General features: G+C 52.3%; 6 protein-coding genes across 6 annotated transcripts; 2 read left to right on the forward strand and 4 right to left on the reverse strand.

Moving 5' to 3' along the window:
- Positions 1-128: 128 nt before the first annotated feature.
- BBA_06978 (nucleoporin nup107) lies at positions 129-2,600 on the reverse strand (the record flags this gene model as incomplete). Its single annotated transcript, XM_008602075.1, has 3 exons — positions 129-249; positions 299-566; positions 617-2,600. 3 exons carry the CDS (start codon positions 2,598-2,600, stop codon positions 129-131), a joined length of 2,373 nt encoding a protein of 790 aa, XP_008600297.1.
- Positions 2,601-4,917: 2,317 nt separating this feature from the next.
- BBA_06979 (ubiquitin family protein) lies at positions 4,918-5,325 on the forward strand (the record flags this gene model as incomplete). The annotated part of the gene is made up of 2 exons (XM_008602076.1): positions 4,918-5,148; positions 5,260-5,325. 2 exons carry the CDS (start codon positions 4,918-4,920, stop codon positions 5,323-5,325), a joined length of 297 nt encoding a protein of 98 aa, XP_008600298.1.
- A 555-nt stretch (positions 5,326-5,880) lies between these two features.
- Positions 5,881-8,477, reverse strand: BBA_06980 (LIM domain-containing protein; the record flags this gene model as incomplete). The annotated part of the gene is made up of 2 exons (XM_008602077.1): positions 5,881-8,330; positions 8,402-8,477. The coding sequence occupies 2 exons, from the start codon at positions 8,475-8,477 to the stop codon at positions 5,881-5,883; spliced, it is 2,526 nt and encodes an 841-aa protein (XP_008600299.1).
- A 402-nt stretch (positions 8,478-8,879) lies between these two features.
- Positions 8,880-9,383, reverse strand: BBA_06981 (cytochrome c oxidase assembly protein COX19; the record flags this gene model as incomplete). The annotated part of the gene is made up of 4 exons (XM_008602078.1): positions 8,880-8,994; positions 9,050-9,164; positions 9,231-9,265; positions 9,334-9,383. 4 exons carry the CDS (start codon positions 9,381-9,383, stop codon positions 8,880-8,882), a joined length of 315 nt encoding a protein of 104 aa, XP_008600300.1.
- A 679-nt stretch (positions 9,384-10,062) lies between these two features.
- BBA_06982 (Dynamin, GTPase domain-containing protein) lies at positions 10,063-12,623 on the forward strand (the record flags this gene model as incomplete). Its single annotated transcript, XM_008602079.1, has 4 exons — positions 10,063-10,161; positions 10,227-10,613; positions 10,673-12,223; positions 12,312-12,623. The coding sequence occupies 4 exons, from the start codon at positions 10,063-10,065 to the stop codon at positions 12,621-12,623; spliced, it is 2,349 nt and encodes a 782-aa protein (XP_008600301.1).
- Positions 12,624-13,376: 753 nt separating this feature from the next.
- BBA_06983 (fungal specific transcription factor) lies at positions 13,377-16,033 on the reverse strand (the record flags this gene model as incomplete). Its single annotated transcript, XM_008602080.1, has 3 exons — positions 13,377-13,487; positions 13,544-15,797; positions 15,912-16,033. 3 exons carry the CDS (start codon positions 16,031-16,033, stop codon positions 13,377-13,379), a joined length of 2,487 nt encoding a protein of 828 aa, XP_008600302.1.
- Positions 16,034-17,530: the final 1,497 nt, after the last annotated feature.

Here is a 17,530-nt window from a genome sequence, read left to right on the forward strand (position 1 = left end):
CCCGCAAAGTGCAGCGCGCTGATGTAAGCGAGGATCGTCTCGGGAAGATACTCGCGGCGAATTCTGCTCAGTTCCTCGTCGCCTTCTGTTTCATTGTCAGCTCGTGTCGCCGGGCTTCTGTGAGAAGCTCAATGCTTACCAGCTATGCTAGCAACGAGCCAGCCTTTTAGAAGGGGTTGCATGTTATCTTTGGCAGCCTTAATGCCATCGCCAACACTAGCCCAGAATTTCCGGTTTGTAGCAGGCATTCTGCCACATGTTAGCAGACAACATCGCCATTAGAATGAGGGTTCCGTACTCTGCCGAAAGAATCACCAGCGATGCGATCGTCTCCAGGCTGTCAAGCGCTGCAACTATCGCCTCAAGATCGCGGAAATTGCGAGCGTCAGAGATGACCTGCTCAGGCTTTCCATCGAGAATGTTGCTTCTCTCCAGCTGGTCCTCCCAAAATCGCACATCTTCAATTTGCGGCGTCTCCGCTTCGTCCTGCTCCATTAGCCCACGAAGTATGTCACTAAAGGCGACGCGCCTCATTAGCTGTCTCGCCGCATTGAGGTGCATGTGCGCTATCGCGGTTAGTGAATCTATACTGAGCGGCGAGGATATCGTGACTTACTAAGAAAGTATTTGTACGCCTTAATACCCATGGATAGGACCATGGGCCACTTCTCGTGAACGAGGGCCAACCACTCTATAGAGCGGATGAGGTGCTCATCCTTGGTTTCGATTGCATCCTCTTCCTCACCAAAGAAGTCAGGCTTGATCGCGCGTCCTTGGCGTGATGTTGAGCGCCCGGCGTCGACAATCCTGAAATGGATCTCGGGTGGCGGTCGGTGCGCCAGCTCGAGGTCGATTGTGAGCTCGTGATACATGAGATTGGCTTGCTCCTGGACAAATTGGAGAACGTCGATGCCAGCTTTTTTGACCAGCTTGAGCTGGATTAGACGCTGGTCGTGCTCCTTTTCGTGGATGAGATTTTGGGACAGGATCTTGTAACATCGTGGGGCTTCCACGATAGAGCAGTATAGAGGGATAAGCTCTTGTAGGCTGGCGTGCCGTAAGTACTCAGCGTACGCACCAACGATGCACTCTTGCGTGAAGCGCCAGTTTGGTGGCTGCTTTTCCGTCGGCAGGTTGTCATCGGCATCTTGTTGCTCCATGAGCAAGTAAAGAATGTAGATGTGCGTGACGAGTCTCAGACCATCGTGCTGATCCAGAGAGAAGTATTTGTGCTTGGCAAGCTCGTCGCCGACCATCGCTGCTGTAAAGCTCTTAGTAGGGTTACCAAGTTCAATCAGCAGGCCTTGCTGGAACAAGTGGTGGCCCGTGTCATTAGCAATGAGAGACGCTTGGAGAGCTTTGGTGGGTTCCTGGGCTTCGTCCTTGATTGTGGGCTTCGCTTCCAGTGACCGCATCAGTCTCTTCTCGACAGATTCATTACCATGAAACTGCACAGAATCAAATACCGGGAATGATTGGGTCAAATTCGAAGCCACATCCGCAGGACATTTGCCGAGGATGAAAGAGTCTAGCTGTGTTCGTAGCAGAGCATTGTAGTGCGCGAAGAGATAATCATCCCATTTCTTTGCTACGCTTTCGACACTGCTTACATCGCCAGAGAGAATACCGTAGACAGCGCGCTCGTGCTGATCGGACACACGATTGCGAGCGAGAGCATAACACATGCGGCGCCACAGTGCGAGAGATTCTGGAGCCGCATCAATCTTCTCCTGGTTCTCATCCGACGAAAAGAGGACGGCGGACATGGAGACAGCTCGCCACATTTCCGTCCTCTCCTGACACCAGTCTCGTATCTCTTCCAAGTTGCTTCCTCGGCGGAGGTGCTCAAAGCAGCCTAGCCAAATTGCTCGCTCGAAGTACTCGTCTTGAGGTTCCAGCTTTCGGTCTTGGCGGGTCACGGCGTCGGGATCCAGGTTCGTCACGAGAGGTGCACCATCTGAGTTGAGATGTGATTCGGCGATGCTAGGTGTCTGACATTCAAGGAGTTTGGACCAGCCCGTCATGCTCTTGCGCAGCTTGATCTTGGATCGTGTGTGTAGCCAGCCATGAGCGATGACGTCTCCGCGATCGGCATTCTTTTGCAGGTCCTCTACCATAGTATCAATGTCCGGGCCGGCGGCGGCATTCGTCTGCAGCCATTGGAGAACAGCGTGGCGCTCTTGCGCGACAGGGTTGCGTCGCAAAAAATCACGCAGCAGGTCGCCCGAGCCGCGGCTGTGTTGTCCTTCATCGAAGGGATTCGCTCTCAATGCGGCATGACGCAGAGGCAAAAGGCGTCGAACGAGATCCCACGTCTGAATTTCCCCTTCTATACGCTTTGTCTCGTCGGCGCTGAGGGCAGAGCCAGTCTCGTCAGCGTCGTCAATATCCATATCAATGTCATCGTGGCTACCGCCGACGCGTTTCGGTTTTTTCGTCGCTAGCCGTCGAAGGGCATTTTCGTAGTATCTGCGTGGGAGGTCTAACAATCGTTCCTTCTTTTCCGCCGGCGCGAGGAACGGTGAAAGGCATTCGTCGAGCGCGTTGGCGAATTCTTCAACCTCGGGGCCTGCCTCGACAGGGCCCGTGTATCGATCCATCTTCCTATCCCGATACGAAGTATCTCTTCTAGAGATTGGGCGCTAGTTTGATGCACTGCGATGCGTCGTCGTCGTGCCAGCGCGATGTTGCTGGCACGCCTTGAGCCTGCTGCGCAGAGCTCGTCGGAGCTCGCTCGTTTGTTGTGACGCAGGTGCCACTTGCGTACGGTTCAAGAGACGCACTAACAGGTCGCTAATCCCAGATCCTATGTATCAGGAACAGTGCGGCAAATCTTTACTCGCGCCACTGCGTTGGCTTGCTGTCGAGATTTTACGAGCAGGGTCTCAAATCAAGGCACTGCAGAGGTCAATATTTTGGGCGGGCGACCTCTTTGAGCTACCAAGTAGGCGCCAGTGGGTGGGGACAACAGCTACACGCGTAGTGGCAGCAGCATGACTACGGGAGTACAGCAGATTAACGTAAGTAAACGATTGTCATCGAGCTTTTGTAAATATCAAACTCTATTTTTTCAACTCATACTTCCTTCTTTCTCTTTTCTGACCATTCTAGGTAGTGGGCGTATCTCCCGAGACAAGTAAAGTAAACAGCCATGTAGTAGCTTCACTTGTGAAGTAATTTCGGGACAATTCTAGTGGAAGATCTTAGAAACACGACATGCATTACATATACAGGATTGCAAACATAAGGAGAAAACGGAAATTGGCTAAAAATCGCCACCAACAGTGCTTCTACCGCTAGGCACGCAAACTTTCCTCGTAATTGATCTCTGTGATCAGTATTACAGGTTACGAACCCGTTACAGCAATATGCAACAAAGCGAGCGCCAGCCCTTACTTGGGCACAGCAATTTTTTGCACCAGCGCTGCGTGCTCTTTTTCTCTTTTCTTCTTCACATAATGTCATCGGCATTCATCTTAGAGTCTCGGAACAGGACATTTCAATTCTTGTTCAGGTCCCACGAGGATCTCTTGCGTGCTCAATGATCGCCTAGAAAAACTCCCAGGCGCTCATCCCAACGTTACCTGATATCTCTCTACTGGTGGACAAACGAAGATGCGCGTCACATAAGAGTTTTTTTTTTTAAACTGTTCTAAGGAATTTGCCCATGAATATAACTGATGTAATATCCAAAGGATGACCGACTTCAAAACTTTAAGTTACGAGCGCCGGGAAAATATTAATCTGCAATAATGTCCCTCACTTACTCCCGTTCAGCTGCTTCATCTTGAGCCGAAGCAGACTCGGCTTGGGACAGCTGGGTGACAAGGCATCGTCACCATACCGTTCGTAGAAGGACTCACAGCATGTGTATAGAGCCTTGATAACATCCTGGCACTTGGCTTCGTTGTAATTGTTCTTTGTCAAGCAGTCTGGGTGCGTGAGCGGAAGCTCGATTGCACGTTTTCACTATACACACCTTGAATTGCACACTACGTCGTGCGAGGGTCAGTCTTTGGCTACCGCGGGCCTAGAAAAAGAAGATGACTTACTGCGCGAGGGTGGCAAGGCGGTTTGGCCTCGACATCATCTCTCCCAACCTGCGAGGAAGTCAGTAGGTACTGACCGGGCAGCTTTTACAAAAACATGCCGTGGACGCGGAAACATACCATGGCGGATACGGTCTGCGAGGTATTAAGTCGATCAAATGCTTCCGCGTAGGATTGGTCGGACGACTGAGTTGACACAGGCCAAGCAAAGTCTATCTGTGAATGTGTTAATGTGTTATGCGCTGGTTGAGATGGCAGAGAATTAAGGTAAGTGAGATTTGGACGACGTCAGAGCTTCGGCGAAGGCAAGCAACGGAAGGGCTCGGTATTACTCCACCGAAGGGGGCTGCCTCGGAGCATAGCTTGCTATGAACTCTTAACGTTGATAGTCTAAAATGACATGATTCACTTGATCATGAATCATTGCCAGAAAGGTAGCAGAAAGTGAGATATTCTGCTGCAAACTCAAGTTACTGTGATGCAGCAATTCACTGCGTCGCACATCTCAGGTATATGAACACCGCTGTTGTTCCAGGGGCCGCCAGCACGTTGCTCCAGCAAGCAGTCTTCAGTCGCCTCTCTCCGTTAGTCAGCGGCGCGTCGCCACCTGCTTCATCTACCCAGTAAATAGATTCCGTCCAGCCAATTAGGCACACGCTCCCCCACCCTTCTCTTTCAAGCGTCGCCCGCCAAAAGAGGGCCAAACGACGAGCCAGCCTGATACGGTCGTGACTTCTCTTTCGTTCTCCGACTTCTGCAACTCCCTTACCCCCGCAACGCTCCTCATACGCCCACGCATACCCTCGACGCCTGGCGCAAATAGTCATCAACTTGTATCGTGACATCGTTGAAAAAGGAAATCTACAATATGGCTGAGGACAACGGCGGTCTTCCCGGCGGCGAGGTCCCTGCCGCTGGAACGGAACACCTGAACATCAAGGTGACGGACAACCACAACGAGATCTTCTTCAAGATCAAGCGCACTACCAAGCTCGAGAAGCTTATGACGGCGTTCTGCGACCGCCAGGGTAAATCCATGACGGCTGTGCGATTTCTCTTCGATGGAACGCGAGTCCAGCCGTCCGACACGCCTGACAATGTACGTCTACTCTTCCAAAGTCTTTGCCAGTCACCAGCCTTCAGCAGCGAAATCTCTTCAAGTTGGCCACTGTACTTGAAAAAGGATCTTATTTCTAATATGAATTTATAGCTTGAAATGGCGGACGGCGACACGCTCGAAGTTCACCAGGAGCAGCTCGGCGGTGCTGGCTTTTAGACGCCCACAAGAGAAAAACCCGACATAACAACTGTATGAGATGACGTTACTACAACCATGCGGCGTTTGGGAGGAATGGTCCTTGTAACCAGCTTCGGACCACATGTCTACACTGCTTTCTTATATTTTCCCGAAACAGATCTCTGCGTGTTGACAACGCGTTAGAGGTCTACAAATGTTTCGCATGTGATAGGCTGTTTGCTGCCTTTATTCTACCACTGCTTCAGTGCAACCTCGGAGGCCATTTGGACATCTAGATAGTCAAAGTCACATCTAATATCCCATGGCTTTACTTGTATGTTGATCCATGTGCGAAAACCAAAAGATGACCTCGCATTGTAATATCAAACGAAAACTCCACGCGCAAACCGACATTTCTAAACCAAATCATATGCATAAACCAAAGACCAAGTATAACAGGCTGCGACCGTCAACAAATTCCAACCAGCCAGAAGGATCGCATCAGCTGCATGCAAAACGTATAGTTGTAACATATCATAACCATGAGCAATTCCAAACATTGAAGAGCAGAGGCGTTCGGTCTGTCGTAACAAATCATCGCTTGAGCTCAATCATGCGGCAGCTTGTGCACAAGATGCTGCCGTCATCGCGAGGAAACACCTGTCCGTCGTCAAACCCTCCCTTGCACTCGGCGCAGCGGAAGCACTCGTCGTGCCACTCGCCGCCCAGGGCCTGAATGTACTGGCCGACGACGCCCTTTTTGCAGCGCTTGCACTTGGGCGCGCGGCGCTCCGTCCGCTTCGTCTGGCAATTGATGCACCACGCGTAGCCGTCCTTTTCAATGTGCGTCATGCCGTGCCCAAAGGGATCGCCACACTCGGCGCAGAAAAAATGCCCGTAGTGCCAATGCTCGCCGAGCGCGACAATGTGCTCGCCGAGGATCGGCGTCTTGCAGTGTTTGCACTTCGGTGCAAATTGTTCGTGCCAGTCTAGGTGGCAGTAGAATCGGAGGCGCTCGTCCCCGTCCTCTCTCTCGGTCGCGCCGGGCACCTCCTCGATTTCCTCGCCGGCTCGCCGGCGCTGGATGCGGTCTAACCGTGCGTTTCTCGCGACTTCTGGTTCGGGACTAATCTCCATAGCTTCCAAACTAATGTTACACGTAAAGCATGTGAAGCACTGGGGATGAAAGCGCTCGGAGACGCCGGCCAGGGCAACAAATCTACCTTCAATGGGAAACGAGCACTCATGGCATAGCGTCTTGTCTCGGAACCTAGCGTCTGGCGCAGGAGACCAATGGCTACGCTGCCTTGAGTTCAGACGCTGCTTCATATGGCGGGACGCGGGGGTCGGAAGTACCCTCGCATTGTCAACCGACTTGCTGCCGGTGGATTTGCTGGTAGCTGCTTCGTCGTCCGGGGTGACAATCATGGGAATGTTGACAGTTGAAGCACCTTCGTCGTCACCCACAGAGATAGTCGGGATGTTGATGGTAGGCACGGAACCGCCGCTATGAGTGCCATCATCCACAGCAATCGTCGGGATGTCGATTGTTGGGATAGATTTGCTGCCTGAAGAGCCACCATCACCACCTATGCTCATGGTAGGGATCTCTGCTTGAGCCGGCGGCTGAACCCGCGGCTGAGCCCGTGGTTGGATACGCGGTGAGCCTTGCCCAGGAACAAGGATCGAAGGGACATCCACCAGCTTCCAGCCCGGGAGGGGCTGCGATTTCCGCCTGTCGAACGTCGTCGCCGGACTTGCCTGACGGCCTGATTTGGCATCAGTGGTGTCGCCCGCGGGCTTCCAATTGGTATCAAAGCTTACAATGGGCCGGCCCGGACTGTCGCTAACGGCACTAGGTTCGGGAAGCCTTGCACTTCGATCCTTCAGTCGCATGCTCGTTGCCTCACGAATATCCTTGCTGCGAACTTCAACCCCATGCTTGCGTTCCACCAGATCATCTTGTCGCGAAGTAGTCCGTGCATTGGTTGTGTATAGACCGTTGTGAGATTGGCTGGGAGGGTTATGATGAATTTCAACTCGATTTCGAGGCTTTGCCATAGGATCCTCGGCAATGACGGCAGGATTACGCTGGCCTGCAGGGTTCTGCGTCGCACTGGCAAGAGTTCGGCGCGACGGGGGGACCATATCGGAAATCGGCCGTTTGGGCGTGGTACCTGGCTCTTCCCAGATCTGATCTGCAGAGAAGGGATTGTTGACCTCTCCGCTGATGTTGCGGTTCATGCTGCTTTTGCGTCTGCTACCTGAAGCACTGCCGAGTCCAATGCCACCATAGGTCTTGCGGCGCTGGCTGCCGCGACCGCTGGAAATAACGATAGTTTGGCTCAGATCTGAAGACTGACGAATGCTGGATCTGTTGACTTCGCTCTCGTTCGAACTATTGCTTACAGAGCGGTAGCCGATGTCACGTCGCATGCCCGTAGAAACGATGTCGTTGCCGTAAGTACCGATGCTAGCGGTGCGAGCATGAGCATAGCTGTTCTTTCTGAGATGCGGGCGGTAGCGGTAAGGACCATCTGGACGGGGGGCTTCACCGCCTCCGTTTTGATGCTGCCAAACCAGCTCCGCAGCTTCATCCAGGGCAGCCTGATATATGCGGCTCTCATCGTCTGGGGTCTCACGTCCCGTGTTGTCCCGTACATCCATCTGCTCCATAGCATCGCGGAGAGAGAATGCTTCTTCCTTTTCCATCCATCGTTGACCTCGTTCCATGTAGGTGGCCGTAGGCACAACTTCGGATGGCTTGAGGGGACCCGTTGCAGTGGGCTTGCTTGGATAATAATCCCGGCCCCGACCGCTTATGGTAGAATAACGAGATGACATGCTGAATGCGCCGACGCTCGGTGCGTGAGAAGGTAAGCGTTTATGATCGGGTTGTTTGCTAGTTTGTGATTGTAGTGACGAAGCATCGAGGCTAAATCGTCCGGCGAGCGATCGTGACGGTTCCGTAGGATGCGAAGGTTGAGGTCGGGCACCTCCAGGCCGCGGCGTTCGGTTAGTACGCAAGTCGGCGAGGTAGTTGGCTGCAAGTGAAGCAGTGGTCAGCAATGCACGTCGGAAAGCCGCCGCTTTCTTGCGCCCGCGGGCGTCCTACCCATCTGGTCCTTGCTCATGTACGAAGGTGACGGCGGCGTCACCTTGCGCGGCCGCTGCTCGCGCGAAGTCCACATTACGCGTGATTGAAGTGGAAAAGTTGCGAACTTTAATATTTGACGATTTAGAGTGGTAGCAAGGTTCAAAGTGATTAGGAAGGGTTGTGACCGTTGGGCGCTGAATATTCGTGAACCGGAGCGAGGTCGGGTAATAATCACTATGTACTTTGCCTGAGCTGACTAGGGTTGTCACAGTGGGGGTTGACTAGGCAACGCTCTGACTAGGTGCCTAGGCGGCTTGTCGGTCGATGAAGATTTGTCCGCTCCACCTACCGTCCACGGCAACCACTTATCAGACAGCGGGTTCCGAGTCCGGTACCACATATACCGGCCAGGAAGAATGAAGGGAGACAAAATGAGATGAAGGATAAATATGTTAATATACAGGTCATGAAATCGTTTACAGAAATAACCCTTGCACTACCATCGTAGCTCTCCCTTGACGCCTTGTTCGGGCTCTCCGCCAGTCGCCGACGTCTTGGACGAATCATCTGCGTAACCTAAGTTTTTGAAGTCATCCTTGGCCATTAGATTTCTGGACTTTGTTTAGTAAAAAGTTTGAGGGACCGTAGATTGTAGCGACATCCTACCGATCCATTCTGCAAGAGAGATATGACTTTGCTAGGTTGCGACATTCATGCTCGTTGACGCCTCGAGCCTTTTTCATACATGCCAGATACTCTGACATGACAGATTTGCATTCGCCTAATATCACGGCATAATAAGTATCAATTGCAAGATGACTTGGCCACCTCTACGCCAGCCACGTACCATCGTGATCAAGTGGGAAACTTCCGCGCTGTGGCCTAAAGTCGCTTGTTAATTCAAGAGAGCCATGTAACGAGGGAGTGCTGGCGCCATAAGAGTCACTTACGGTGCCGGTTTTGTCGATGGAAGCTGTCCTGGGGCTCCGAAAGTACTCATGATTTCGATGTATGAAGCTGTCTGTATGAAACAGATGGAGTGAGTGTTGGTAAAAAGCAGTTGGGATTGTGGCGCCACAATTTAGTGACAGCTATGGCGGTGCTGTGGCTGGTGTCGGGCATACAGGCGTGTGTTATCGACAATGTATTGTTAGATGCCCACAGCAAGCCATAGGGTGATTATGTTGTCGAACGACTCCTTTATCTGGAAAGATCAATGACGCAACTGGCGCGGCATTTTGCAGTGTGCCATTGTGCAAATTTTGAACCGTGCCACTCGATAAGCAGTCAGGCACAAGCAAGTCGTTGGGTGCGCGTTCACAAAGCGGCTGAAATTGGCGTAGTGCCCCTCTTTTTATGCCTTGCTTCCTGCACAGCAACACATCTCCTCGCTGTGGCTTTGCCCCCATGAGTCCATGAGTGGCAAGTGGGTATTTTGCAAGCCGCGCCACACATTCGCACTCCCGTACTCCCGTGCCACAGCGCAAGGGCTACCTACGGCTACACGTGAATCGCATCGACGCCAGCAGTCCAACCATTCCGAGAAGCGACGCAAAGCGAAGCGCAATTCATCGTCTGTGTCTTGGCGGTCGACAGGAATTCCATGATTCAACTCTAGCCCCTCTCACGATCTGTCGCATCTATTTTCCGGCGCAAACGCCTCCGCAACCACCGCTACAATGGCAGCCCTCGGCGAGGACCTGCTCATCACAGTCAACAAATTGCAAGACCTGGTTTTCAACACCATCGGCAGTGACTCTCTTGACCTTCCACAAATTGTAATTTGATACTTCTTTGGTCTCTCTCAACAAATTTGCCCCAGTCGCTGACCATGCTTGAATAGGTTGTCGTCGGCTCTCAATCCGCAGGCAAATCATCTGTCCTCGAAAACATTGTTGGCCGAGATTTTCTACCCAGAGGAAGTGGCATTGTTACTCGGCGTCCTCTTATTCTGCAACTCATCAACGTACCCGAGGATGAGAACGCTTCCCAGCCGACAGACGACCGCTTCCGCTCTCCTGACAGTGCGCGACGCTCTGAGTGGGCAGAGTTCCACCACATTCCCAACCGACGTTTCAACGATTTTTCCGATGTCAAGCGCGAGATTGAAAACGAGACATCTCGTGTCGCTGGCTCAAACAAGGGAATTAACAGACAGCCCATCAACCTGAAAATCTACTCGCCGCATGTTCTCAACCTGACTCTGGTTGATCTTCCTGGCCTGACCAAGGTACGGCGCGCCACTGGCAAGACTTTTAATCCCGGCCCAGATTCTGACCTGTTCCATAGGTTCCCATTGGCGATCAACCGACCGATATCGAGAAGCAGACTCGTAACCTGATTTCAGAATACATTGCCAAGCCTAACAGTATCATCCTTGCTGTCTCGCCCGCCAACGTCGACATTGTCAATTCGGAAGCTCTCAAGCTGGCTCGTCATGTCGATCCTCTCGGCCGTCGAACCATTGGTGTTCTCACCAAGCTCGACTTGATGGATCATGGGACTAACGCATTGGACATTTTGTCCGGACGTGTCTACCCTTTGAAGCTGGGCTTCATCGGGGTTGTCAATCGTTCGCAACAGGATATCCAGGGCAACAAGCCCATGGAGGAAGCCCTTAATGACGAAATGGATTTCTTCAAGCACCATCCTGCTTACCGCAACATTGCCACACGCTGCGGCACGCGGTTCCTGGCCAGGACCCTCAACACAACCCTCATGGGACATATTCGCGAACGCCTGCCCGACATCAAGGCCCGCCTCAACACCCTAATGGGACAGACCCAGCAGGAGCTCGCCAGCTACGGCGACATGCACTTCAGTGGCAAGGAGCATCGCGGATCTTTGATTCTGCAACTCATGACCCGATTCGCAAGCTCTTTCATCTCTTCTATTGATGGTACCTCGACGGAAATTTCCACCAAGGAGCTCTGCGGCGGTGCCCGCATCTACTACATTTTCAACTCCGTGTTCGGCAGCTCTCTCGAATCGATCGACCCAACATCGAATCTCACCGCTCTTGACATTAGAACTGCCATCAGAAACTCTACCGGTCCCCGACCCAGCTTGTTCGTTCCCGAGATGGCTTTTGATCTGTTGGTGAAGCCTCAGATCAAGCTTCTCGAAATCCCCAGCCAGCGCTGCGTTGAGCTGGTGTATGAAGAGCTCATTAAGATTTGCCACACCTGCGGCTCAACAGAACTCTCAAGGTTCCCTAGATTACAAGCCAAGCTGATCGAGACCGTTTCAGACCTCCTGCGCGAGCGTCTAGGCCCTTCGTCCACCTACGTCGAGTCGCTGATCTCGATCCAACGCGCCTACATCAATACCAACCACCCCAACTTTCTCGGCGCCGCGGCAGCCATGAGCAATGTCGTCAACGCGAAGCAAGACCGCGAGCGTAAGAGGCTGATTCAGGAAGAGCGTGAAAGGAGAGAGCGCAAGCGCCTCAAGGAGCTCGGCACTAATGGCGAGATCGAGGAGACAGAAGACGGGGACAAGGAAGCGCAAAAGCATAGCAAGCACTCGCGTAGCCTTTCGCCTGCTGTTCATGAAGGACACAACAGTCTCGCTGCTGCTGTCAACGGCCGTCCTCATTCACCCATGAACGGTCAGGGCCTCGGTGGCGCCAAGGACACGTTCCTAAACTACTTTTTTGGCAAGGAGGGTCTTTCACCCATGCACGCCCCGAGTGGTCTGACCAACGGGCGTCAGCACAACGAGCCCAGCTTCTCCAGCAGCCTGCGTCGCGAAGAAAAGATTGCTGTCCGTCCTGCACCAACAGTGCGTGACGACGATTACGACCCTACGTCGCGTAGCTACGGCCTCGCGTCCCATCTCGTAAGTTGTTTTGCTTCCTCGCTTCGCTCGCACAGCGTCAACGAGCTTGTAGAAGAACGTGTGAGTACTTTGCTAACAACACAATCAGGGCGAGTCCAACGAGCCCGCACTCACCGACCGCGAGGCCATGGAGACGGAGCTGATCCGCGCGCTCATTTCGTCCTACTTTAACATTGTGCGCGAATCCATTGCTGACCAGGTGCCCAAGGCGGTGATGCACCTGCTTGTCAACCACTGCAAGGAGGTGGTGCAGAACCGACTCGTCAGCGAACTCTACAAGGAGTCACTCTTTGAGGAGCTCCTCTATGAGGACGACGGTATCAAGAAGGAGCGCGAAAAGTGCGAGAAGCTCCTACAGACGTACCGCGAAGCGGCCAAGATAATTGGCGAGGTGCTGTGAAAGAGTTGCGCGTTGACCGCTACGCGAAGAGTGGACTGGAGAGGGAGTTGAAAGGAGCCTTCATGGACCATTTTTTTAACGCATCCCCGTCGATTCGCGTCGTGTCTTGATGGGCGAACAAGTCGATGTCTAGAAAAGGAAGATTTGGCATCCAATGCTGTTTTTGTAACAACAAGAAGAGCAGGAAATTGGATGAATGGGACAGATTACGAGAAGGAAAGAATAAGGGGACTCAGCGACGGAAAGCAACAGGCTAGAAAACGGTTGCTTTTCTTAGAGGTTGCATTGTGTAGTGGACTCCTTTTGTTCTTCTCTGCGCCTGTTATTTTTGTATTGTGTGTACGCTGATCATGTAAAAAGAAAATCTCTACGTCTTTTTTTCCCCTTTCGAACGCTTCTCTTGGCTTCTATGTTGTTACTTTTGCCGACTTTACACTCTACACTTTACAAGAATACACAAGAAAACCGAATACGCATCTGTTGCTGGAAGCTATCTTGCGATGAGATTGAGTAGAGCGTCATTTTGAACGTGTTTGTGTACATCTTGGAATAATTCCAAACCAAAAACCTAATCAGAAACCGCTTTTCCAAAAAGACGTCTGTTCTCAAGTGCCTATAACTCGACAAGCCCAGAAACAAGGATGAATCGCAGGGATATCGCAGAACTTTTACATAAAGACCAAAAGAAAAGCAACAACAAACCACCCAGTTATACAAATTGGCCTTGAAAAGGGCCAAGGGGCAAAAGAGAAACTACATCTTGGCGGGATTCACGCCGCCTATCTGATCAGGCTGCTCGGCGTAAACCTGGAAGCTCTGATCGACGCCCCAGTTTGCCATCTGCGCGTAATTGTCAAACGTATTCTATAAACAGACAGTCAGATTTGGTTCGAACACCTGCTTATAGTCCTGATGCTTACCCAGTCAATGTTGGCGGCAAAATCGGCGGCGCCACCATCCGCGCCAAGACCGTTGCCTACCGTCGTGAACATGCTCAGCGGCGACATAGGCCCGCCGGTGGTACTGAATGGGTTCAGACCATCCATGGGTATGTCCATGCTGACAGGCGGCAGGCCAAAGTCCATGCCGACGAATGGGCCGGCGTCGAACGTCGTCGAAAAGGCATTGTTGCTCTCGGGGCTCAGGTCGACCAGGCCCGCTGAAGAAAGGATTGACTGCGGGTTTGATGGAAGGGAATCCATGTCAAATGTGAAGGGAGGCACGCCCATGGAGATAGAATCGGTGCGCGACTCGGGTGTGTTTTCGCTGCTGCTGACGGGCGTCTTAATCTTATCCATCATGATTTCGAGAATCTTAGACGCTTTGAACGCATCCATGGACGTATCGGCCAGACTCGACCAGATGCTGCCTGCCTGCTGCAGAGAGCTGACCATCTTGACGCGCTTTTCATTGTCCCAGACAAACGAACCTTCCGTGTCCTGGCTGGCGTTGTTTTGCATGGCCATGTTGTCGTAGTGCAGGTCCATTACGATGAGCATGGCGGGGAGGATAAACTCCTTGGTCGCAATTGACTTGACGTACCAGCTGACGGCGCGAAGCTTACCAGCAGGCTGAGACTCGCGGTGCAGAGTGGAAAGGTGGTCCATGGCTTCCATTGATGCCTCGATAGCGGCACGGCGTGAGTGAGCGTATCGCGGATTCTGTCTTGCCCTGACCATGTAGTGGCGATGAAGCAGGCACATGATCTTTTGGTACAGAACATTGACATTGAATCGAGCGACGATAAGAGTCACTGGATCATTGGAGCCTTCCAAAGGGGTAAGCTTCAGGTGAGGCGGCAGTTCTTGCATGACCTGTCTCAACTTTGCATCGAATCGCAGAGTCTCATCGTAGGGCATCCCCTTGCCGAGGCGATTTGTGGCCTGCAGAATGTTGCCCAGCTCAAAGCAGAGTTTTGCTTTGGCAATCATGTAAGAGATCGGTGTCGGTTCGGACAGCGGGCGAGACGGCGGGAGTTCTTTGATGGTCTGGTGAAAGTCGTCGTCGAACAAATTGTTTGGTAATTGCGCATCACAATCTCGCTCATTGATCATGCTTGGCAGTGAGACCTGATGAGAAAAGACAATGTCTGACATGCGAATGAGAGCCCATGTTCGCCGGCGCATTTCTGCTTGAAACGGACTTAGAGATGGAAACCATTTCGCATCGCGATGATATCCCTGACGAATGGCAATACGGGTGATCATGGAGACGATAAGCCACAGGCCCAAATCAGCATCCCAGCGGGTCGAGTATTCTCCCAGAACATATAATAACAGCGTCTCTACCGTGTAATCAACGGGCTTTGTGTAATCCCCTTTGATAAGGCACTGAACAGTCCGTAGGCGATACTCGTCAGCAAGGGCCAGGCTCTTGTTCCTCCACTCTGGAGGCTCGTCGCCGACTTTATTATAACTCAGCATTGCCAAGGATAGAACGGAGTATAATAGGCCCAACCACATGATTGGCGTCTTGTTGGGGTCTTGCCAGTGAGTTCGCAATTGCTGCAAGAAGGTCGGACCATGGATGACACTGACGGCGTTATCCATAGAGTTAAAGTATCGACTACACAAGGCCAGAACATGAGTCCTTTGTGGTAACGAAGTGCGCAGCTCAATTTCTGAAGCCGGCTGAGCGCCGAGCAAAAGTGTAGGGCCTTCGCGCGCGGCGGCTGGCTTGGAGTTTTTGACACGTTCGTAGCTGTTTTCTAGCTCCTTGCGATGCAAGGTAAAGTAGTTTTTGACGTCGGATATATCGGCAAGAATTGAGTGCCAGTGTTCATGGCCAATGTACATTGATTTGCCCTTGTCGGCGTCCACCTTAAGCATACCGAGAGAGGCGGTTAAGCCATCTTCATCGTCGCTCCCTTCGTCACCAACGTTGGTTCCATCGTCTTGCTCCATCTTGGCAGAGGGTGTGCTGTCGATAGTTGTCTGGGATACTGACTGGCCGCGGGCTGCTGCCACGGCTGAAGACGGGTCACTGCCACCAGTATGCATGAGAGAAAGCACCAAGTTCTCTAAACGGTCAATGCGATTCTGCATGTCGTCGGGGCTAAGGTCCGCTTGACTGGGGCTCTTTTTCTGGGAGGCGGGCGCGGCGTAAGTACATGATGAGGTGTCGTTGCCTTCACGTTTGGTGCAGTTGCTGCAAGGGTGTTTTCGGTCGCATTTCCTAAACGGAGTTAGTAATAAGTGAGAGATGAGGCGTTTAACGAGTTGCTGGAGCTCACAATCTGTTGACAGGTTAGCATGACGCAGGATATGGGTTGAGTCAAGTGATTCTTACTTGCGTGTTCTGCACGGATAGCAACTGAGCGGGACTCTGTTTCGTTTTCGGACGACTTTGAAGCTATCTTCTGGCGAGCGAGCGCCAGTGGAGGAATTTGTCGAGGGCGGAGTGGGTGTCATCCTGGCGATACTGAGTATGCTGAAGGTGCAAGTGGAGGAGTTGAGGCTCTGCGGGGCGATTGGAACAGAGGGGAGCGAGTTTCACACTGGAGATGGAGTCGTCCTGGCAGACGTTGGAGAAACCAAGTGTATAATTGGAGACTGGAATGTAGCAAGAATTGCTCAAGACGCATTGGAGCCTTGGCTGAGCGTGCTGAGCAAGAAGCTCTTGGCTTCACCAGGCACTACAAGCACCAGCTGTAGGTTATGCGACGAATACGCAGACTCGAATCGGTAATGGCCCGCGCGTGACCGTTTCGGCTCTATGGTGTGTGTAGGATTAAAGAAAAAAAAAAAGGCAGTGACGGCTGGCTTGCGCAGTCGAGTGCCCGCGCAGGGCGAACTGATGCAGGCGAGTCTTGTGTAGTCGGATAGATTCGCGGCGCCGTGTAGCTATGCTAATACTGGCTGATTGGGTTGCGTGGTCAGAGCACCAGGACGAACATGTATGGTGTTTGCGACGAAGGTCTCCAGAACGGGCTCGACTCGCAATCAAAACGGGAAAAGACGTGAATTGAGTGCGATTAAACAGAGGTCAAATGCGATTAGATAGAAGAAGCAGAAAAAAAAAACAAAGGTAAAAGTAATTGGTGTCAGCGTCGATGAAATATCAGGCAGGCTGATAGTTGGTAGTGGGTGGGGGTGGCGGTGGTGCAGGCGATGCGTTAGTGGAGCCACTTCGAGTGCTGAAGTTGCAGGGCACGACGAGTTGGGCAAAGCAGGCAAAAAGGCAAAAAGAGAGGCGCTGGTTGGCTGTGCAGGTAGCGGCAAGTCCACTATCAAAAAAAAAAGCTAGGGAAGGAGGGGGTTTTGACGCTAATAATAAACGGATGTCGGACGCACTTGCCCGCAAACTCCGGATGCAGCATCGAGGTTGTCGTGGGGGAACAGGACGCGCAGATAAATTGTCATGACAGAAGACCAGGTGATTATGATGGAGGAGATGGAAGTCGATGATTCCGAGACTTGGAAATGTTCAGAATTGAATTTCATCGTGAGCCTCCTATCAGCCTCTACGGACAGGCTCATGCTCGATAGCCTCAATATGCACGCTCATTACTTCGCGCTACTAGGCCTCATCCCGCCGCAAGGCTACCTCTGCACACGCATGCTGAATGGAGTCGCTGATATGTACCCATCGATGTGACTCACAGATGCAGGCATCTTCACGCACGGGTCCCCTAATAAGCTCAGACGCAGCAGGCCCAGCGACACAGTAGCCTATGGTATTGTTACCAACGACAACGCTCACCAGTTTCATTTGTCAGCCATTTTCTCTCACCTTTTTTCCAGACCCACCAATGACCCAGGTGGTGAGCAATGAGACTGGCTGGTCACCTCGAGTCCCCCATGACGTACGAGCATTATCAGTCCGCGTTTTAGAATTCGAACTCTTAATGTGATAAGGGCTCCCTACGATGTCGCGGGCACAGCTACCAGGGTCAGCTAGGCGGGAAA

The sequence above is a fragment of the Beauveria bassiana genome (assembly GCF_000280675.1).
Source record: "Beauveria bassiana ARSEF 2860 unplaced genomic scaffold BBA_S00022, whole genome shotgun sequence".
Lineage (NCBI taxonomy): Eukaryota > Fungi > Ascomycota > Sordariomycetes > Hypocreales > Cordycipitaceae > Beauveria > Beauveria bassiana.